The sequence below is a fragment of the Saimiri boliviensis genome, chromosome 12 (genome assembly GCF_048565385.1).
Source record: "Saimiri boliviensis isolate mSaiBol1 chromosome 12, mSaiBol1.pri, whole genome shotgun sequence".
Taxonomy (NCBI): Eukaryota; Metazoa; Chordata; class Mammalia; order Primates; family Cebidae; genus Saimiri; species Saimiri boliviensis.
Genome location: NC_133460.1, coordinates 18,368,249 through 18,392,540, shown reverse-complemented (window position 1 = coordinate 18,392,540; position 24,292 = coordinate 18,368,249). Strand labels below are relative to the sequence as shown.

General features: G+C 37.6%; 1 protein-coding gene across 1 annotated transcript in view; it reads left to right on the top strand.

Annotated features, from left to right (window-relative positions):
• The window catches only part of LOC141580551 (phospholipid-transporting ATPase ABCA3-like), a 31,175-nt gene extending 9,383 nt beyond the window's left edge, over positions 1-21,792 (top strand). Inside the window, exons 3-8 of the mRNA XM_074381952.1 lie at positions 573-751; positions 2,421-2,555; positions 17,922-18,051; positions 19,812-19,966; positions 20,204-20,359; positions 21,015-21,792. Of these exons, the coding sequence (XP_074238053.1) occupies positions 573-751; positions 2,421-2,555; positions 17,922-18,051; positions 19,812-19,966; positions 20,204-20,359; positions 21,015-21,251 (992 nt within the window). The 3' untranslated portion in view covers positions 21,252-21,792. The remainder of the gene's footprint in view (positions 1-572; positions 752-2,420; positions 2,556-17,921; positions 18,052-19,811; positions 19,967-20,203; positions 20,360-21,014) is intronic.
• The last annotated feature ends 2,500 nt before the right edge of the window (positions 21,793-24,292 follow it).

The window sequence follows — 24,292 nt, the reverse complement described above, 5'->3', positions numbered from 1 at the left end:
ATGGTGAGCCCCAGCCATGGAACTTTTTCTTACATATATATAATTTTTTTTTTAAAGACAGTCTCATTTTGTAGCCCAGACTGGAGTGCAGTGGCGCAATCATGGCTCACTGCAACCTCCACCTCCTGAGTTAAAGTGATTCTCCTGCCTCAGTCTCCTGAGTAGCTGGGATTACAGGTGCCTGCCACCATGCCCAGCTAATTTTTTGTATTTTTAGTAGAGACGGGGTTTCACCATGTTGGTGAGGCTGGTCTCAAACTCCTGGCCTCAGGTAATCTGCCTGCCTCAGCCTCCCAAAGTGCTGGAATTATAGGTGTGAGCCACCACACCGGCCATATTTTATTTTTGTTTTAGTCTTTTCCAATTATCTGCTTGTTTGGGGTATAACGTCTACATTACTCAGATCCTCTTGGAAACAACCTAAATTCTAAGGGTGCAAGAAAGTAACTGACTCTAGTAGGAATCTCCAGAAAGTATCAATACGATTATTTTTTAAATTATTATGATGTAGATAAATATCTCTGTTTTAATCTCAGCTGGCACCAAATTAAATGTGTCCTGTTATGTCTTAGGAATTGGACTTAAATGGAGTAACATCTTCTCATCAACTACACTGGATAACTTTTTTTTTTCCTATGTGCTTGGAATGTTTTTATTTGATGCTTTCTTATATAGCCTTGTGACCTGGTATATAGAAGCTGTCTTTCCAGGAAGCTATGGTGTGCCCAAGCCATGGAACTTTTTCTTACAGGTGAGTTATAATTCCTCTGTTATTGATAGACGCCACAGTCCTTATGAACTTCATTTGTGAAATTTATAAAAGCAGTCAGTCAGTTTAGCACTGTTTATAATAGACTCAGTAGGTCAGGTGGAAAAACCATTTTATGTACACTGCAGCCATAATAATTTACTAGCCATGTCCTAATACATCTAAGCCCTCCAATAAACATAAATAGTGGTAGACAATAGCTTGTGACCAGCTGGGTGCAGTAGTTCATGCCAGTAATCCCAACACTTTGGGAGGCTGATGCAGGAGGATCACCTGAGGTTGGGAGTTCAAGACTAGCCTGGCCAACACGGTGAAACCCTGTCTCTACTAAAAATACAAAAAATTAGCTAGGTGTGATAAGGCATTCCTGTAATCCCAGCTACTCAGGAGGCTGAGGCAGAAGAATTGCTTGAACCCAGGAGGCAGAGGTTGCAGTGAACCGAGATTGTGGCATTGCACTCCAGCCTGGGCAATAGAGCGAGACTCTGTCTCAAAAAAATAATAAAATAAAATAGCTTGAGATCCCAAACTTTACAAATTATGAGTAATCTATAGGAAAAAGTTTTATAAAGGATTGAACTCTGGCATAAACAAATTAATATGTGAAGGGGCCGGATGCGGTGGCTCCCACCTGTAATCCCAGCACTTTGAAAGGCCAAGTCAGATGGATTACCTGAGGTCAGGAGTTCAAGATCAGCCTGGCCAACATGATGAAACCCCATCTCTACTAAAAATACAAAAATCAGACTGGCATGGTGGCAGGTGCCTGTAATCCCAGGTACTCAGGAGGCTGAGGCAGGAGAATCGCTTGAACTCAGGAGGCAGAGGCTGCAGTGAGCCGAGATCATGCCATTGCACTCCAGTCTGCACAACAAAAGCATCTCAAAAAATAAAAATAATTTAATATATGATGGGTCTTTATATGCTAGGAGAGGTGAATTATGTCTGGGTGCACACCACCTGCATTATTTCCTTGGTTAGGCCAGATCTTCTAGAGTCAGAACCACAGAGAAATGGGGAGTATTTGCATCCTATCCTCTCTTCTCAGTATTTTCTCATATTACCTTCACTTCTGTATTGCTCAGAAAAGAAGATCCAAGAGAGTGGTATAATACTGTTTGCTATGGCCTCATTTTTCAGTGATTTTCTTTTGTCTCTCTTATGATTTTAATAGCATAGTGTGCTTTTTAGCTGGGCACAGTGGCTCACACCTATAATCCCAGCATTTTGGGAGGTTAAGGTGGGCCAATCACCTGAAGTCAGGAGTTACAGACCAGCCTGGCCAACATGACGAAACTATATCTCTACTGAAAATAGAAAAATTAGCCTGGTATAGTGGTGCACACCTGTAGTCTCAGCTACTCAGGAAGCTGACGCAGGAGAATCGCTTGAACCCGGGAAGTGGAGGTTGCAGTGAGCCAAGATTATACCATTGCACTCCAGCCTGGGCAACAAAGTGAGACTCTGTCTCAAAAAAAAAGAAAAAAAAAAGTCCATTTTTTATGCCCTCAGTATTCAGACACTAGCCAATTAGCTCCAAAATTTAATCCCAAGAAATTTTGTGCCGTCCATCTCAATATAAAGGCCAAAGTATTGTTTAGTGCTTCCTTTCTGTGCCAGGGCAGTGATTGTATTTTTCTTCCCTTCTCAGCGCTCTTACTGGTTTGCAGAACCACCTGAGAAAAAAACGGAAGCAAATCAATTTTATGAGACAATGCAAAGCAAGTATTTTGAAGATGAACCGACTGATTTGATAGCAGGTATCCAGATCAAACATTTGTGCAAGGTATTGTTTCTAAGATCGTTTATTCTTGATGAAACTCAACCTTAGTTTACAGTTCATTGTAAATGCTTGTTACTGGAAATACCAAAATAAAAATTAGATGTTAATAACAGGTCATAGCCATCACGTTCACTTCCTTTGAGAAAGATAAAGTGTATACATAGCATATAATCAAAAGTGTCATCTTTGTCCTCCCTCCAGAATATAATTAGATTTTTTTTCTTTTAACATTTATTTTCAGGGGTACATGTGAAGGTTAGTTATAGCAATAAACTCGGGTCATAATGGTTTAATGTCCAGATTATTTTGTCACTGAGATACTAGACTTAGTACCCAATAGTTATTTTTTCTGCTCCTCTCCCTTCTCCCAACTTCTACCCTCTGGTATGTCCCAGTGTCTGTTGCTCCCCTCTTGGTGTCCATGTGTTCTCATCATTTAGCTCCCACTTTTAAGTGAGAACATGTGGTATGATTTTCTTCCTGTGTTAGTTTGCTAAAGATGATGGCCTCCAGTTCCGTACATGTTCCTGCAAAGGACATTATCTTGTTCTTTTCTGTGGCTGTGTAGTATTCCACGGTATATGTGTACCACATTTTTTTGGTTCACGCTACCATTGATGGGCATTTAGGTTTGTTGCATGTCTTTGCTATTGTGAATAGTGCTGCAATGAACGTATGCATGCATGTGTTTTTATGATAGAACAATTTCTATTCCTTTGGGTATATACCCAGTAATAGGATTGCTGAGTCAAATGGTAGTTCTGCTTTTAGCTCTTTGAGGAATCACCACAGTGCTTTCCACAATGATTGAACTAATTTACACTCTCACTAACAGTGTATAAGCATTCCCTTTTCTCTGCAACCTCACTAGTATGTTACTTTTTGACTTTTTTTTGATCAATTTATTCTTACTTTAATTGAAGAAAACCGATGATTAACAGCACAAACAGTAGCCAACACTACAGACATCTCACTTGGTCCAACCTACACAATTCTAACTGAAAAATGAAACTGTCTTGAGTGGTGTGAGATGGTATCTTATTGTAGTTTTGATTTGCATTTCTTTAATGATCGGCAATATTGAGCTTTTTTTTTTCATATGCCTCTTGGCCACATGTATGTCTTCTTTTGAAAAGTCTATTCATGTCCTTTGCCCCCTTTTTAACAGAATTTTTTTCTTATAAATTTGTTTAAGTTCCTTATAGATTCTGGATATTAGACCTTTTCAGATGCATAATTGCAGAATTTTTCTCCTATTTCGTGGGTTGTTTCTATGTTGATAGTTTCTTTTGCTGTGCAGAAGCTCTTTAGTGTAATTAAATCCCTTTTTTCAGTGTTTGCTTTTGTCATCTTCATAAAATCTCTGCCAGAGAGTTGATTTTTGTATATGTGTAAGGATGGCGTTCAGTAAACTATAACGTATTTTACTGTGGATAAAAGTGCTTAACAAGTAAATGAATGAAAAATATAATTGTAGTATACAGTAAATGCCATGAGGAAAATAGAGGGATGATCTATTAATTAAAGAGAAGATGGGCAGGAGGAACAATTCTGATAGATTATATGAAGCCTCTCTGAAAACATGGCCATTGTAGATGCATGACCCTCTGCAAAAATGTAACCTCAGTTGAACACAGCCACCTCACACCAAAGTAGGCTCATTTTCTTGGAATATCCTAGATCCAGTGACTGCTCAAAGTGGAGATATTAAGGCCCAGCTTTTTGCTCCAGCTTTGGTGAGCTCTGAATGCTCATCCAAGCTGCAGAACTCCTTGTGTGGTTGACTTTGTTGTTACTGTATATACTGTAGCCCTACTATTTTCTCTCCCAAATTGGTATCCTTCCTTTCTTCACACAGGTATTGGTCCCAAGAACACTCCTGCATGCTAATTTCTATCTTAAGTAAACTTCCTGGATGCCAACTTTCATCTTGCAGTTTACTTCCCAGGGAATCTAGTTAGTGATTACTGATACCCAGAACTACCGGAGAAAGTAGATGATGAATGGTAGACTCTGGTACAAATTAGCAGTACAGGGTTCATATGTGGTGAATTGGGATGACATACCAGGGGAAATAAGTGCACCAGTTAGTGACATCCATCAAACATTTGAAAAATATGGGAGTATTAGTAATTATAATAATTATATAGAATTGGATAGCTATTGCTGGAGGAGAACAGATACATGGAGATTGTTTATGATTAACCATCAGAGGCTGGGTGTTATAAAATCTAGTGAGCCTCCCAGGAAGCATATAAAGAAATTCTCATTCTCAGTAGCCAAAGAACAGAAAAAACTGAGAACTAAGCCCCAGACTTAATCAAAAGATTAGGAGAGCTCTAGAGAAGCTGAAATTCCTAATCTCCACAGATTTACTATAGCAGGACTTTGAATCGATGTTATAATGGATTGTGGAATTGGGAGCAGGTGAAGGTATTTTGCACATGGGAGGAATATGAATCACTGGAAGGTGGGGGTGTAGACTATAGTTGCCAGGCTTCAAGATGGCCTCCAGGGATCCTCACCTCCTGATATTCACACCCTTGTGCAGTCCTCTCCTGTGTGATCTGGATAACACAATGGAAGTGAAAATACATGCTTTCCAAAACTAGTTCATAGCAGGTGTTGTGAATTTTACTTTGGTCTTCAGTTGCTTGCCCTTAAGTAAGCCACCGTGTCTTTCAAGTTTCCCTGTGGACTTGCTTCTGTGGACAAGACCTAAGGCTTTCCAAAATATCTGGTACCGACTTCCCAGCCATGTGAGTAAGCCTCCTTGGATGTCTTGGTTTCTGTCAAGCTTCAGGTGACTACAGTCGAAGTCAATGCCTTGGCTGCAGCCTCAAAGAAACCCTGAATCAGACCCATCCAACTAATGTACTACATGACTGTTTTGCAAGTGGGCCCAGAGAGCATGTATTGAAGAATTAAGAAATGTGCTAATAAGAACACCAGCATTACTGGGAACTGTTGACAGTAGGAGATATTATTAAAGAAATGGACTCACTGATAACAACGGAGATATGATTCAAAAATAATAGAGATCAGGGTATGGCACAGGTGTGAACAATTTTCCTAGTAAGTGACAAGTTTGGAGTGGCAGTCCGAGGCACTTCATCCACAAATGATGGTTAATGAAACACGATTTCCTTGAGGCAAGATAGATGGGCAGCCAGTGAGGGCACTGTTCAAACCATACAACCATAAATATGGATTAATGAATCATTAGGAGCCTGAGGCAAGGCATCCATTAGTAATTCATGGTCTCTTCCACAATTTTCAGTTGTCAGAGTTGACACCTATTGACTGAAGGAGAGGCTTGATTACTAATTGGAGGCAGACTGCAACACTAAAGCAAAAACACGTGATAATAATAACACTAATCTTTCTGCAAAAGACTCTATAGCTATTTGCTTGGGTAATACTCAGAGATACAAAGTGTCATCATAGTCCCCTTGTTTAACGAAGGGGTATGTACAGGCTAGCTAACAAATGGAATTCTGGTCCTTGTCTGGTTATGATGGGCATTTCCACAGTTGTCAAGTGTGCAACTGGAAACGACATACTTTGTAGCTGGTATAACACTTACACTGGCTCCATGTCCTCTAGGGAAGAGCTGCCCTACAGAGTCAAGTCAAGTTGAATCCTTTGAAACTAACTTCCTCCATTAGCCAAGATGATAAATCAAAAGCATTGTTACATTCTGGGGATGTGGCAGAGATTAGAACCATCTTTAAACAAGGTATTAGTAGTGGTCCCTCGTCTTATCCCCATTTAAGTTACCACTCTGGTCCATGCAAAAACCCGTCCAGATGAATGCTGTGGGATGACGGTGGATCTACCACAAACTCTAGCAAATAGTTGACCCAATCGCAGCTGTGTCAGATCTAGTATCTTTTGCCTGTGGCAGGAGATTAACACAGCCTATGGACATAATTTAAGACCATTGATTTGGGACATTCCTCCTTCCATCACTATCAGATCAGAGATTTTTGTATTCATTTGAAATGAAAACAATATACATTTACTTGTGTTCAGAGCTTTAAAAATTCCTTGGCTGGCTGTCCTAATATAATCTGAAGGGACCTGAACTGGCTATTCATCTTGCATCTGGACAAAGATTTCTTGAAGTAGTCTTCTAAAGTACAGACATCGAAGCAAAAATTGGCAAATGGAATTACATCAAGCTAAAAAAGCTTCTGCACAGTGAAGGAAACAACAAAGAGAAGACAGTTCATAGAATGGGAAAAATATTTGCAAACTGTTAAAGGGATTAATCGCCAAAATATAAAAGAAACTGAAACAATTCAATAGCAAAAAAAAAAAAAAAGAATTTAAAAATAGGCAAAAGATCTAAATAGACATTTCTCAAAACAATTGTCAATGCCACTAATCATCAGGAAAATGCAAATCAAAACCACAAAGAGATATTATCTCAACCCAGTTAAAATGAATATTATCAAAAAGACAAAAAATAATAAATGCTGATGAGGATGCAGAGAAGGGGAAACCTTGTATACTACTGTGGGAATGTAAATTAGTACAGCCATGCTGGAAAACAGTATAGACATTCCTCATAAACCTAAAAATAGAACTGTCATATGATCCAGCAATCCCACCGCTAGATATATATCCAGAAGAAAGGAAGTCAGTATATCGAAGATATATTTGCATTCTCATGTTTATTGTAGCATCTCTTACACTAGCCAAGATATGGAATCAACGCAAGTGCCCATCAGCAGATGAATGGGCAAAGAAAATGTGGTGTATATACACAATGGAATATTATTCAGCCATTAAAAAGAATGAAATCAAGTCATTTGCAGCAACATGGATGGAACTGGGGACGTTATGTTAAGCGAAGTAAACCAGGCACAGAAAGACAAGTGTCGCATGTTCTCATCCATATGTGGAGCTAAAAATAATTCATTTCATAAAAGTAATGAATAGAGTGGTGGTGACCAGTACCTAGAAAGGGTAGTGCAGATTGGGACACAAAAGGGGGTTTCTTGATGGGTACAAAAATACAAAAATGCAATTATACAGAAAGTGTTTGGTGGCACCATAAGGCAACTAGTTAACAATAATTTACTAGGCCGGGCGTGGTGTGGTTCACACCTGTAATCCCAGCACTTTGGGAGGCCGAGGCGGGTGGATCACAAGGTCAAGAGATCAAGACCATCTTGGTCAACATGGTGAAACCCTGTCTCTACTAAAAATACAAAAATTAGCTGGGCATGGTGGTGCATGCCTGTAGTCCCAGCTACTCGGGAGGCTGAGGCAGGAGAATTGCTTGAACCCAGGAGGCGGAGGTTGCAGTGAGCCAAGATTGCGCCATTGCACTCCAGCCTGGGTAACAAGAGTGAAACTCCGTCTCAAAAAAACAACAACAACAACAAAAAAAAACACAAAACAATAATTTACTGCATGTTTTAAAATAAGAGAGAAGGTTTGGACTTTTCTTTTTTTTGAGACAGAGTCTCACTGTGTAACCCAGACTGGAGTGCAGTGGCATGATCTTGGCTCACTGCAACCTCTGCCTCCTTGGTTCAAGCAATTATCCTGCCTCAGCCTCCCAAGCATCTGGGATTACAGGTACCCAACACCACACCCAGCTAATTTTTGTATTTTTAGTAGAGACCAGGTTTCACCATGTTGGCCAGACTGGTCTCAATCTCCTGACCTCAGGTGATTCCCCTGCGTTGGCCTCCCAAAGTGTTGAGATTATGGGTGTGAGCCACCACACTCAGCCTGGACTTTTCCCAATACAAAGGAGTAATAAATGTTTGAGGTGATGGATATCCCAGTTACCCAGTTTTGATCATTATATATTGTATGCTTCTATCAAAATATCACATGCACCCCATAAATACATACAACTATTATGCACCTATGAAAATTAAAAATAAACTGTAAAAAGTAAAATTAAACAGAAAGTTCATAAATTTAGTAAAGTTAGGTAAATTAAGTAAATTTATATATGGGTATAAAAAAATTAATGATTTCAAACCTGAGCAATCAAAAAAAAAACCTCATAAAGATAACATAGGAAATTACCTTGATAAAACAAAAAATATCGTTGTGTTTTAAGCCAGTTACAGTGGTAAAGAAGAACCTTCTGCAGTGTGATTGCTTTTCCTTTTTGGAAGCCTAGTTACTAGTTAGGTATCCCGGAAGTCAAGCCTAATGAAGAGTTACCTGAATTTAATCAGACACAGGAAGTATGTCCAAGATTGTGAATATATTATCATAGAGAAACATAAACAAACTGGTACCTGGAATAGGGGGCTATATGGCTCTTAGTAAAATAATGAGAAATTTTCTCGTTACCTGGAAAAAATCAGATATATCAGGTAAAGCCAAGAGTTTAGAATCAAGTTACTCTAAAAGAAAGTACTGCTTTTCTAAGCCTTCAGGCCAGAACATTGCAGTGTCAGGTCATAATAGCAAAGTTAAAACTGGAGCAAAAGTTACAGGAGAGGATGAAAAAGTTAAAGAGAGAATTATCACCCCTGCCAACCAAAAAGATAGACATTTTCAAAGGGAGAATGATAGTTGAGAGCAGTGATGTATGATTTCCAAATCATATGCAGTGGGTACAGCAAAAGTTGAAATTTTGAGATTTTTGAATTTTTGAGATGAGTCAGGGAAGCTCCAGGAGAAAAACCCTACCCCTAGAAATGAAATCACCATTCTCAAGGAAGAAAATAACATTTCTGACCTGAAACTAGACAAATTAAATGGATCTCAGGAAGAAACATGTCAAAAAATAAAAACTATCTGCAGTTTAGAAGACAGTTGTTAAAGAAATAGATTTTAGAATTAAAAATCAAAGCCTCTTGCAGTTTTAGCAAGAACAGATCAATACTTCAAGATAACTTTCCTCTCTCTCTCTCTTGCACTTCCTAGTTGATTTCTGTTTTTATGTATTTCCTAAATTCACTTTTTGAAATAATCTTTAACCTCTGAATTAGACAAAATTAAATTTTTTCTCTATAACACACCTTTTTATGCCTTATAATTTTTATCAAAAACACATCTTTTTATATGCTATATACAGAATTATCTATATTGATAGAACTTTAACTTTCAATAACTGTAATTTCTAGTAAGCAATTACGAACTGTCACGTATCTGTATTTTATAGAAAAGAATCATTTTATAATTTTTAAAGCATATTTCCCTGTAACCTAGTTTTTTGTATTATAGACCCAAATATATTTATTTAGTGTTTCTATAAAATTTAAGAAGTCCACAACAAACATATTTATATTCAGCAATTTTTAATTTTTTGTCTTATTTAGAAATGACTCAAACACTTAATGAGTATCACTTAATTTAACATAACACCTATTTAAAATTTTAAATTATGTAAGTTTATAAATGTTTATCTCATTTATATTTGTCAAATTTATTAATATTATACCTAGATTGTTTATGAAAATTGAGATATTAGACAAAGCTAGCCATCATTTTAAGCTATTTTCTTGTTAACCACTTTTATAGCCTGTGAATATCATGTGTTTACCTAAGTTAGAACCTGTAAGTTAAATATATGGATATTTTGCTCATAACACCAAAATTACAAATGTTTTTATAGAACCAACAGCATTAAATTAGTCCTGCTTATCAAGGAGTTACATAAAGATCATTCTGTTTTTAAGTTGGGTTTATAGTTTTATGACCTTATAATATCTAGCAGAGAAAGATATAAATTATTTCAGCAGTAAACCCAAAAATGTATGGGCAAGATGTATGTTGACAATTTTGAAGACATTTCTATTTTCATTTTACCAGTGATTTTAAAGCCAGCTTATTTGTTAAAAATTTACATAAGTCACATGAACTAAAAGGAATTTGAGTTAATTACTATATATTTTATGTGAGTGTTCCTTTAAGTGAACCTGAAGAGAATTTCTTAAGGGATTTTTGGCCAGACTTTACATGTAGACACAACATGTAAAGTAAAACATGTACATATGTGGAAACACACCTAAACACACACACATGTACATGTACACAAAGATACTTTAGCTTTTATTTTAGAATTTTAATCATGAGATAGTAATACAAACTCACAAATATATAAAGGAGAGTTAGGTCCAAATTATATTTCTGATAAAATAAGACCTGTTTACAGGACTAAACTTTACTTTCTCTGATTAAGACTGTGGACCAAAATTTTGGGTAAAGTAACTTTCATAGCAGTTTCATTTAAAAAAAAAAAAACAACAAACTACATTGAGAAACCATCTCATGCCAGTTAGAATGGCAATCATTTAAAAATCTGGAGATTTTTTAAAACAGAGGCTGGAGAGGATGTGGAGAAATTGGAACACTTTTGCACTGTTGGTGGGAGTGTAAATTAGTTCAACCATTGTAAAAGACAGTGTGGCAATTCTTCAAGGACCTAGAAATAGAAATTCCATTTGACCCAGCAATCCCATTACTAGATATATATCCAAAGGATTATAAATCGTTCTACTATAAGGACACGTGCACACAAATGTTCACTGCAACACTGTTTACAATAGCAAAGACCTGGAACCAACGCAAATGCCCATCGATGATAGACTGGACAGGGAAAATGTGGCACATATACACCATGGAATATTACGCAGCCATCAAAAACGATGAGTTCGTATCCTTTATAGGGACATGGATGAACTAATGTTGGATGAACTAAGGTTCCATGAACCTGGAAACTATCATTCTCAGCAAACTGACACAAGAACAGAAAATCAAACACTGCATGTTCTCACTCATAGACGGGTGTTGAACAATGAGAACACATGGACACGGGGAGGGGAGTGTCACACACTGGGGTGTGTCAGGGGGAAATAGGGGAGGGACAGCAGGGGGTGGGGAGTTGGAGAGAGATAGCATGGGGAGAAATGCCAGATATAGGTGGTAGAGACAAAGGCAGCAAATCACACTGCCATGTGTGTGCCTATGCAGCAATCTTGCATGTTCTTCACATGTACCCCAAAATGTAAAACGCAATTAAAAAATTAAAAATTAAAAAAAACTCTTTTTCTTTTTTCAGTTTTAAATAAGTTTAGGATTAAATATTCAAGAGCTTACATTTAGCTCTGACTGGCTAAATTTCGTAAGAAAAACAAAATCTCCAAGTAGCCTTACATTTTTAGTAACAAATCTCATTTTTGGTTTGCTGGCCTGGTTTGCTTACTAATCAGTGAAGGTAGAGAAGCATTTGAGCACGTTTTTTCTGTGGTGTTTTTCACCCTACCTTGTAGACAAAGCAAAATGTTTATGTTGGACAGAGATACCTTACAATGTTGATCTAAGGTCAAGATTTTAACTTGTTTGACCTAGAAGCCTAACTGTCATGAACATGTATCTAGTTATTTTTCTTGTAGCTTATTCAGTTAACTGTTCCATCACTATAAGTGATTACTAGCCAGACATTTGACATTTCTTAAAAATGTTCAGGTTGCTGTAATTTGTCAAGCCACAAATTTTAAAGCCCTTAAAGGCTTTTTTATTCTTGAGTGGAATGAGCCATGAGTTTTATTTCAGCATCAGTAGAAAAGTCAGCAGATTCAGAGTAGGCAGGAAAAATCATAGAGAACTGAGAAGACTCTCTACATGTCCACTCTATAGTTAGAAGTTTTAAAAGAGTTTGAAAATGACCATTTCAGCTGTGAAATTTTAAATATAATTTCCCTATTGGTTTGAAAATGTGCTCCAAAATGACCCCTAATGCTGGCTCAAATCCCAGAAAACCTGGCATTCCTTAATGTTTGAGAATCCCATTTGGTTTCTTATTAATCTCTTGAGAGCAAAGACAATCCCATTAATTCTGTCAGCAAATGTCAGGAGTTTAGACTCTTGTTTTAGATGGTAGTGACCATCCTAGTGGCTTTTAGAATCTGCATCTGCCATTGAGAATGTCTTCTTACTCTGAGAATATTTTTAGAAGTAAGCAAGAGGAAAGAGCCAAATCATTTATACATGCACATAAGCAAACCAAAATGAAACCAAATTCAGAGTGTTCACAAAAAACTTCAACCCAGGCATGCAGACCAAACAAAATCTTAAACTAGGCATGCAGACCATGTGAGTTCACCAGAAATACATGCCTCAGACACAGGAAATAAATTATGTATAATCCAGGATATTCAAACCAGATGATGGGTACTTGTCTTGATAACAGAAAGGACTTGTTGTATAAGACAGAAAGTCTTATCTTTCTAGGAGAGAGAGAAGGTTCTTACGGTGGCCTTACAACCAAAACAAACCCCATATGAAGTCATAAACCACTGACCAAAGTGAGTGAGTCTGAGAATCTGAGAAGAGATTCACTAGGGCATAAAAGGTAACTCATGGAAACAGCGAATGTAAAGTCCTCAGTTGTACCACATTTGATTCTGGGGGCTGCCGATTCTTCTGAAATGAGCTCACTTTCATCCCGCTTCTGACACCGTTTATAACAACCTAACTAACAGAGAAAGGCAATCTGAAAGAAAATGGCATTTACTTGGGAATAGGGCATTCATGTGCCTTAGTAAAGTGTGTATGTATTCAGGGAGATAAAGAAAGACAAAGATTTTTAGAGGAGAATTAGGATTGTATGATTTTTCAGATAATTATTTTTGGCTGCAAGGATTAATAACAAGGGTGATGCCAGTCTGAGGTCAGATAGGCAGTTACTAGGCAGACGTCTTTACAGAAACATTTTATTGTGTAGGACTGCAATGGCCTTTATGCAAGGTTGTGGTTTCTTTCTTTCTTTTTTGAAACAGAGTCTCACTCTGTTGCCCAGGCCAGAGTACAGTGGTATGATCTTGGCTTGCTGCCACACCTGCCTCCTAGGTTCAAGCAATTCTCCTATCTCAGCCTCCATAGTAGCTGGAATTACAGGCGCATGCCACCATTCCTAGCTAATTCTTGGATGTTTAGTAGAGACAGGGTTTTGCCATGTTGACCAGGGTGGTCTCAAACTCCTAACCTCAGGTGATCCACCTGCCTTGATCTCCTCAAGTGCTGGGGTTACAGATGTGAGCCACTGTGCCCAGCTGCCAGGTTGTGGTTTCTGCACAGCCTTTTGTGGTGGCTCTTGTTATCAGGCATTTGTACATGAGAACTCTCTCTTCATGGCCTTCTTTAGATGTATTTATTAAGGTTTTTGTTTTTGTTTTTAACACAAGTGACCTCATATTGATCTGGACAACTTTCATACTACATTCTAATCTTCTAATTGAGAGCTGTTTCCTGGAAACTCAAACCTGAAACAGTCTCCTTGGAGCTTAGACTAGATGAGAATGAACCAGATTGTTGAAAAACTAGGGACGGGCAGTGTGTGATGTGATGGCTCACGCCTGTAATCCCAGCATTTTGGGAGGCCAAGACAGGTGGGTCACCTGAGGTCAGGAGTTTGAGACCAGCCTGGCCAACATGGTGAACCTGTCTCTACTATAATACAAAATGGGCTGGGCATGGTGGCAGGCGCCTGTAATCCCAGCTACTTGGGAGGCTAAGGCAGGAGAATTGCTTGAACCTGGCGACAGAGGTTCAGTGAGCTGAGATTGTGCCACTGCACTCAGCCTGGGTGACAGAAAGAGATTCTGTCCCAAAACAAAAAAGAAAAACTAGGGACAAAAATTCAAACAGACAGAAAAAAAAAATCAAAACCCTGGGGTTGGAAGGAGCTTATATGTTAATTATGTTTTGAATCAAAAGTGGTGCCAGTGTACAACTGGACAAACAGGACCTCTTTGGCTGTTGTGAGGACTATGAGTGGAAGAAAGAAGACAAATTGGAAGCTTTGATACTAGCTCAGGTAGGATACGATGGCACCATGGACTAGGCTGGTGGCTTTGGAGATCGCAGTATAAAGATTCAAAACAGGCCAGGTATGGTAAATCCCAGCACTTTGGGTTCGAGACCAGCCTGGCCAACATGATAAAACACTGTCTGTACTAAAAATACAAAAATTAGCTGAGTGTGGTGGCAGGCTCCTGTAATCCCAGCTACTCCAGAGGCTGAGACAGGAGAATGGTTTGAACCTGGGAGATGAAGTTGCAGTGAGCCAAGACCATGCCATTGTACTCCAGCAATGGGTGACAAAGTGAGACTCTGTCTCCAAAAAAAAAAAAAAAAGATTCAAAACATGTTTTATGGTTATAAATGAATATGTATAGGTTGGATGTGAGATTGTGGTAAAAGGAAGAAACTAATGTGGCTGTTGGTTTTGTGGATTGAAGAAATGGGGGGAGATTGATCAAACAATTATGGATATTGGAGATATTGGGGAAAGGTCACAGTTTGGTTAGTTTATTGTTGGTTTTTGAATGAAGGTTTGGGAAATCAAGAGCTGACTTTTGGATATAGGAACTTTAGATGTTCATCCAAGTAGAGATTTTAAATAAGCAGTTGCAATCCTGATGCTTAGGTCTATGGAGAAGACAGTATAAGACACTTACGGAGAAAATACCTACCACCATTTGGGATTTTAAAAATTAAATAGTATATGTACCACATTTTCCCTATCCAGTCTATCATCGTTGGGCATTTGGGTTGGTTCCAGGTCTTTGCTATTGTAAACAGTGCTGCAATGAACATTCGTGTGCATGTGTCCTTATAGTAGAATGATTTATAATCCTTTGGATATATACCCAGTAATGGGATTGCTGGGTCAAATGGGATTTCTATTTTTAGGTCATTGAGGAATCGCCACACTGTCTTCCACAATGGTTGAATTAATTTACACTCCCACCAACAGTGTAAAAGTGTTCCTATTTCTCCACATCCTCTCCAGCATCTGTTGTCTCCAGATTTTTTAATGATTGCCGTTTTAACTGGTGTGAGATGGTATCTCAATGTGGTTTTGATTTGCATTTCTCTAATGACCAGTGATGATGAGCATTTTTTCATATGTTTGTTGGCCTCCTGTATGTCTTCTTTTGTAAAGTTTCTGTTCATATCCTTCGCCCATTTTTGAATGGGCTTGTTTGTTTTTTTCTCTTAGATCTGTTTTAGTTCTTTGTAAATTCTGGATATCAGCCCCTTGTCAGATGGGTAGACTGCAAAAATTTTTTCCCATTCTGTTGGTTGCCGATTCACTCTACTGACTGTTTCTTTTGCTGTGCAGAAGCTGTGGAGTTTGATTAAGTCCCATTTGTCTATTTTGGCTTTTGTTGCCATTGCTTTTGGCGTTTTGGTCATGAAGTCCTTGCCTACGCCTATGTCCTGAATGGTTTTGCCTAGATTTTCTTCTAGGGTTTTTATGGTGTTGGGTCTGATGTTTAATCCATCTGGAGTTAATTTTGGTGTAAGGTGTCAGGAAGGGGTCCTGTTTCTGCTTTCTGCACATGGTTAGCCAGTTTTCCCAACACCATTTATTAAACAGGGAATCCTTTCCCCATTGCTTGTTTTTGTCAGGTTTGTCGAAGATTGGATGGTTGTAGATATGTTGTATTTCCTCTGAGACCTCTGTTCTGTTCCATTGGTCTATATCTCTGTTTTGGTACCAGTACCATGCTGTTTTGATTACTGTAGCCACACCATGGAATATTACGCAGCCATCAAAAACAATGAGTTCATGTCCTTTGTAGGGACACAGATGAACCTGGAAACCATCATTCTCAGCAAACTGACACAAGAGCAGAAAATCAAACACCACATGTTCTCACTCATAGGCGAGTGTTGAACAATGAGAACACATGGACACAGGGAGGGGAGCACTACAAACTGGGGTCCATTGGGGGGAAATGGGGGAGGGACGGGGGGTAGGGAGGTGGGAAGAGATAGCATGGGGAGAAATGACAGATACAGGTGAGGGGAAGGAAGGCAGCAAACCACACTGCCATGTGTGTACCTATGCAACAATCTTGCATATTCTTCACATGTACCCCAAAACCTAAAATGCAATTAAAAAAAAACAAAAAAATAAAATAAAAATAGTTAAGTAAAACAGAATTATGGTTGAAGATAAGCTGGAGACAAAGAACTAATGAAAAAGCTATCTTGTTGTGAAATCCAGAAAATTGGGAGCTATAAAACAGATACTGTATTTAACAGTGTTAAAACTATCCGGAGTTTGTAGATTTGGGAAGTTTAGTAAATCTTACTATATCCAACTTAATATTAAACTGTAACACAATGTCCAAGAATAGAAAAAATCATGTATGTTGAAATTAAATTAAACAATGCTTTTGAAAAAAAAATTAAATAGTATTTCTTTTCTATTACACACGACATTTGCCTTTATTCACCATCTATAGGTTGTGTTGGAAGGAAAATACACTTTAATTCTTAATGATAGGGGCTTGAATCCCAACTCTTCCATTTAAGTATTGTGTTTCTTAAACTGCTTTCACCTCACTCTTATTAAAAATCTAACCAAAATCTTCTTAGTAGCTGTGTAAGCACTCATGTTGGCTCTTAAGTACCCATGTCTGCTCCAGACAAGTAAATATCAATAGACCATCTCACCTTGAAAGTATCCATTTTTCTTTTAAGTTTTAGGCTACTTGGTTGCCTGGAAACCTTACCTCTAATATGGGTTCAAGAAAAGTTATAATTTTGCAGATTATTTAGCTTCTACTTGTTGCTAGAGTAGGAGCGATTCTTTTTTCAGCTTTTTGTGTATTAAGCAGAAGCACTGATAGTCTTCAGAAATTTGAGATAAATATCCACGTGTGATTTTCAATTGACAGTTCTCTAAATTAGGCCAAAGACATTAATGAAGAAGACTGTGGCATTGTAAGTTCAAGATAGAAATTGAAACAAAGCAATCATCCATTGAATCAACAGATGATTGGATAAAGAAATAATTGGTACATACATACAGCTATAAAAAAGAATGAAATCATGTATTTTGCAGTAACATGGATGGAATTGGAGACCATTATTTTGAGTGAAACAACCCAGAAACAGAAAGTCAAATACCACGTTCTCATTTTTAATGGGTATACATTGTACATACAGTGTGAAATGACCAACATTGGAGACCCAAAAGGGTGAGAGTGTGAGAGATGCGTGAGAGATGAAAACTCACTTGATACAGTGTTTGTTATTTGGGTCATGGTTACACTAAAAGCCCAGACCTTACCACTATACAGTATATCCATGTAACAAAATGAGACTTACACGCCTTAAGTTTATACACATAAAAAAGAGAGCAGGAATGGATAAGATGGCTCAGGGAATGTTTATATATCTACTGTGAAATTCTAAACCTTATGTTATGCCTTCAAATATTTATTTTCCTTTTCTTAGTTTCATTCTTTGACACTTTGATATTTCTTCTCATGCCTGATGATGTATTGTGTCTTTGATAGTTGATATGAGAGCTTGTTCTTTCGATGTGATTGTAATAAAGTTAGTATTTGTGGGATTTTCCCATAGGTATTCCAAGGGCACAACACTACCAAAATAGCTGTAAATGACTTGTCTTTGAATTTATATGAGGGGCAGATCACCGTTCTTCTAGGACGTAATGGGGCAGGAAAATCTACTACTCTATCCATTCTCGCAGGTATGTTCTGCTCTGTTCAAAAAACAGTAGATAAAGCAATGAGATATTCGTGTATCTTCTTGATTTTTACAGTATAGTGACTTCTGAGACGTGTGCTTTAATCTATTTTAAAGTTTGAAAATAACTATTATAAAATTTGAAAAATAGTATTTATTTTGGGGAAGATGGAAAAGGACATTACATAGTTATAAAAAGGTTAATCTACCAAGAAAACATAGCAATTCTTAGTTTGAATTCAGTCAAAGAACAGAGCATCAAAATGCTCAAAGCAAAAACCAATAGACTTGAAGAAAGAAATAGATAGACTTCACTCTTTTAGCAATTGATAGAACCAGTAAACAGAAATTGTTAAAGTTACTGAAAAACTTGGCAACACTGTTAATCTACAGGAGCTAATTGACATTTATGGAAAATTCTACTCAGCAGGATACTCATTTTTTTCAACCACCCATGGGCAATTGCTAAGATATATTATATTGTGGACTGTCCCCAGAGATGAGTGGAGAAAGCCAAGAAAGGCTTTTTTTCAGGCAGAAAGGAAATTATTCCAGACAGAAACTCAGGTTGGCAAGAAGAAATGAAGAGCACCAGAAATTATGAAAGTGTTGAGATCATATATATGGGAATTTAAAAATTCTTATACATAAACATTTATTTAGACCATTGAAATTTAAGCAATAAAATAATAATATTCCACTTTTGGATCACCAGGCTCATACCCTAATGAAACAAGCAAAACTGTAAAAACTGACAAAATACCTAACCATTTAAAGTCTCTGGAAATGTCTTAAGGGCATTCAGCAAATGAGGAAACATGTATTCAAGAAAATATTCTTGCATAATACATCTTTTTCCATCTATCTACTTTCAACCAATTTATGTCATTGAGTCTGAAGTATGTCTCCTGCAGATAGCATAGAGTTGGATCATATTTTTTTGTTCAATCTGCCATTTTACTTTTGGTTTTCTATGTCTCACGTATTTTTTGTTCCTCTATTTCTCTCTTATTATTTCTTTGGCATTAAGTAAATTTTTTAAAAACGTTTCATTCTGTCACCCAGGCTGGAGTGCAGTAGCACAACCTCAGCTCACTGCAACCTTCACCTCCTGGGTTCAAGCTATTCTCGTGTGTCAGCCTCCCAAGTAGCTGGATTTACAGGCACATGCCACCATGCCCAGCTAGTTTTTGTATTTTTAATAGAGACAGGGTTTTGCCATGTTTCCCAGGCTAGTCTCGAACTCTTGAGCTCAAGTGATCCACCCATGTCAGCCTCCCAAAGTGTTGGGAATACAGGTATGAGCCACTGCACCTGGCCTGCACTCAGTGAATATTTTTTAGTGTAACATTTTAATTCCTTTAATGATTTTTCTCACTATATAGTTTCATTTTTCTTAGTAGTTGTCCTGGCGCTTACCATATAAACCTTAACTTAAAGCAGAATTCATAAATGTCAAATGGCTGATGGCAATCCTGGCATGTTGTAATATAATACTCTCGTGCTTTTTATTACTCAGATGATTTGCACTTATTCATGTACATTGAAACATAGAACATACAGTTAAACAGGAAATACAAAATAAATTACTTCTAAGTTCATCACCTCAAAAATAACTGTCGATGATTTGTAGAATTGTCTTCTGTGTGAAATATTGCTAATGCTAATGAGTTATGCATATGTAGATTTCAAAGTTGAGAGTACTTTGTTGTCATGTTCCCTTATGAAAACTAAATTTCTGTTATGTTTTCTCCTTGATTCTAGGTCTCTATCCTCCTACAAGTGGAAAGGCCTATATAAATGGATATGATATCTCAAAGCAGATGGTCCAGATTAGGAAATCGCTGGGCTTGTGTCCCCAGCAGAACCTGTTGTTTAATTACTTGACAGTATCAGAACACCTTCATTTCTACTGTGTGGTGAGCAAAAGATAGATTCCTTTTCTCCCAGTCTATTCATGTGCTTCAGGTAGATTAGCTACTGTGAATATCCTTATTCTTACAAAGGTCAAAATCGATTTTGATGAATTCTTCTTTAAACATAAAAAGAAGCAAAAGGAATAAGTTACTACATGAATGATTTAAGAAAGAAGCTGGTGTAATAGGTTTCTAAGAGTAAAATTGAAGCGCCGTGTAAACTCTGGCTCCTTTTTCTAGATAAAAGGAGTACATGGAAAGATGACTCGTATGGAAATTGACCACATGCTGACTACTTTTAACCTGCTAGAAAAGCGTAATGAATTGTCAAAGTCGCTGAGTGGAGGAATGAAGCGCAAACTCTCCATCATTATAGCATTTATAGGGGGCTCCAAGGTAAAAAAAAAAAAAAAAAAAAAAAAAAGAAAAGAAAAATCCAAATATGGATTTCCACTGCACACTGCAGCTAGTCCAAAAGAATCAGCTGACACAAATTTGAGAGCTGATACGGAGTTAACATTCTAAAGACAACCTCCTAAATGAAAATCATATGGGATTCACATTATCAATCTCATTAGTATAACATGGCTATAGGTTTGAAATTATTCCACCATTCCTAATTCAGTTTTTTCTAAACTTTTTTTTGAGACAGGGTCTTGCCGTGTCACCCAGGCTGGAGTGCAGTGGCATGATCATGGCTTAAAGCAGCCTTGACCTACCTGACTCAAGCAATTCTCCCACCTCAGCCTTCCAAGTAGCTGGGACTACAGACACATGCCACCACACCCAGATAGTTCTTTATGTTTTTGTAAGGGCAGGGTCTCGCTATGTTGCTCTAACTTTTGGGCTCAAGTCATCTTCCCACCTCAGCCTGCAGAAGTGCTAAGATTACAGGTGTGAGCCACTACACTTGGCCTCTAAACTTACTATTTCAGCCTAGTTGAACAAGTGAAAAACCAAAATCAGAGTAAGCTCCATGACTGGAAAGACAATCATGGTATCAGTATGTAATATTTAGCAATGGTCATTTAATTGTGTCTCCGGTCTTCAGGTAGTGATACTTGATGAGCCAACATCTGGCATGGACCCAGTCTCAAGAAGGGTCACCTGGGATCTCCTGCAGCATTTTAAACAGGATCGTACCATCCTATTGACCACCCACTACATGGATGAAGCTGATATTCTGGGTGACCGCATAGCCATCATGGTCAAGGGATCCCTGCGGTGCTGCGGCTCTTCAATTTTCCTGAAAAAAATATATGGTCTCTCTCTCCTTGATTATTCTTAGGATATTGATGCCTTAATAATATTCTTCAAACATATGTTTCATTGTTTCTTTTCTAGGTACCCAAAACTTCAGCAATTCCCTCTGTTCTATTGGGATTCAACTATGAACCCTTTGAAATAATACTCATTTTTTCAACATTATTTCCCTTTTTATGTTTATTGTATTATCCAAAATTTATGTTCATTTTTTTTCCATATGGCTTCTACTTAAATTGTAATTTGCTCAAATGCGTTTGTGCTTTCAAAGAGATAGCTAGATAGATAAGACAGACAGGTTGATGGATCATAGAGGAAAGATAGGGAATCAAATATCTCTGTTCTTTTTCTTGTTTTTCAAAGAAATATTGAATTCTATCTGAGCAGAATAATGTATTGCAATATGAAAAAATTTTCTAAACTGTAAAATACAAAATATGTCCTAATAGCTTCCTTACCTAAGGCCATTATTCAAAATTACCTATACCTCAGTCTTCTTTGACTCCGTAAATAAAAGTTTGACACCAAATAGTTCCATCACTCTAGAACGTCTTTTTGAGCCTATTTTCATCAATTAACCTCTCCCAGAGGCAACTAGTTTCTGATTTTATTATCATATATTAGTTTTGCCTGTTGTTGAATGTCATATAAATGAATTATATATTATAATTTGTTCTTGGTTTCTTCAGTATAATACATTTGAGATTAATCTATATTGTTGCATGGATCAATTGTACATACGTTCAAATATTCATGGATTTTTATGTTGTTTTAGGTCATTTCCAGCATATGATATATGAATTCAAATACCATAAATGTGTTATGAATTGAAAAATCTTTATCAAGAATCCATCTTGTGAACTTAAAGATTTCTCTTGCTTAAAAATTCATCTTGGATAAAAATACTTAGTAGTGGAGTATTTTGGTACTTACTGGTGGGGCATTTGGTCAAAAATTATGTGTATGATGTTTTGAAAGTTTCTTCAAGGTGCTTGCAATACTTTATACCAGCCAGCATGCTTGAGAATTCCACTTACACCATACCCACACCAACATTTTGGTTTGCCTTTTGGGTGTTAGTCATTCTGGTGGGTGTGAAACAGTATCTCTGTGTTTTTAATTTTCATTTCCCTGAAGAATAATTATATTGAGTTCATTTTCATGTATAAGTTAACTGTTTGTATAAATTCTTTTGTGAAGTGTTTAAGTTTCTTGCCCACTATTATAAGTTGGTTATTTGTCTTTTTAATTGAACATTTGTAGGAGTTTTTTTCATATATTCTTCATGTGAGTTCTTTGTCAGATCTATGTATTGTGAATATCCAAATGGGTTCCTTGCCTACTCATCTTAATAGTATCTTTTGATGAGTGTAGATGTTTAAGTCTCATTTATTAATTTTTTTGAAGATTTTTATGTCCCTTCTAGGATATCTATGTCTACATAAAGGTTGCAGAGATCTTCTCTTATATTTTCTTCTTGATACTTTGCAGTTCTTTTTTTTTTTTTAATTGCATTTTAGGTTTTGGGGTACATGTGATGAACATGCAAGATTGTTGCATAGGTACACACTTGGCAGTGTGGTTTGCTGCCTTCCGTCCCCTCACCTGTATCTGTCATTTCTCCCCATGCTATCTCTTCCCACCTCCCCACCCCCTCGCCCCTCCCCCATTTCCCCCCAACGGACCCCAGTGTGTAGTGCTCCCCTCCCTGTGTCCATGTGTTCTCATTGTTCAACACCCACCTATGAGTGAGAATATATGGTGTTTGATTTTCTGCTCTTGTGTCAGTTTGCTGAGAATGATGGTTTCCAGGTTCATCCATGTCCCTACAAAGGACGTGAACTCATCGTTTTTGATGGCTGCGTAATATTCCATGGTGTATATGTACCACATTTTCCCTATCCAGTCTATCATCGTTGGGCATTTGGGTTGGTTCCAGGTCTTTGCTATTGTAAACAGTGCTGCAATGAACATTCATGTGCACGTGTCCTTGTAGTAGAATGATTTATAATCCTTTGGATATATACCCAGTAATGAGATTGCTAGGTCAAATGGGATTTCTATTTTTAGGTCCTTGAGGAATCGCCACACTGTCTTCCACAATGGTTGAATTAATTTACACTCCCACCAACAGTGTAAAAGTGTTCCTATTTCTCCACATCCTCTCCAGCATCTGTTGTTTCCCAATTTTTTAATGATCGCCATTCTAACTGGTGTGAGATGGTATCTCAATGTGGTTTTGATTTGCATTTCTCTGATGACCAGTGATGATGAGCATTTTTTCATATGTTTGTTGGCCTCCTGTATGTCTTCTTTTGTAAAGTATCTGTTCATATCCTTCGCCCATTTTTGAATAGGCTTGTTTGTTTTTTTCTTGTAGATCTGCTTTAGTTCTTTGTAAATTCTGGATATCAGCCCCTTGTCAGATGGGTAGGCTGCAAAAATTTTTTCCCATTCTGTTGGTTGCCGATTCACTCTACTGACTGTTTCTTTTGCCGTGCAGAAGCTGTGGAGTTTGATTAGGTCCCATTTGTCTATTTTGGCTTTTGTTGCCATTGCTTTTGGCGTTTTGGTCATGAAGTCCTTGCCTACACCTATGTCCTGAATGGTTTTGCCTAGATTTTCTTCTAAGGTTTTTATGGTATTAGGTCTGATGTCTTTAATCCATCTGGAGTTAATTTTGGTGTAAGGTGTCAGGAAGGGGTCCTGTTTCTGCTTTCTGCACATGGCTAGCCAGTTTTCCCAACACCATTTATTAAACAGGGAGTCCTTTCCCCATTGCTTGTTTTTGTCAGGTTTGTCAAAGATCAGATGGTTGTGGGTATGCTGTATTTCCTCTGAGACCTCTGTTCTGTTCCATTGGTCTATATCTCTGTTTTGGTACCAGTACCATGCTGTTTTGATTACTGTAGCCTTGTAGTATAGTTTGAAGTCCGGTAGTGTGATGCCTCCTGCTTTGTTCTTTTTGCTTAGAATTGACTTGGCTATGCGGGCTCTCTTTTGGTTCCATATGAAGTTTAAGGTGTTTTTTTTCCAGTTCTGTGAAGAAGGTCATTGGTAGCTTGA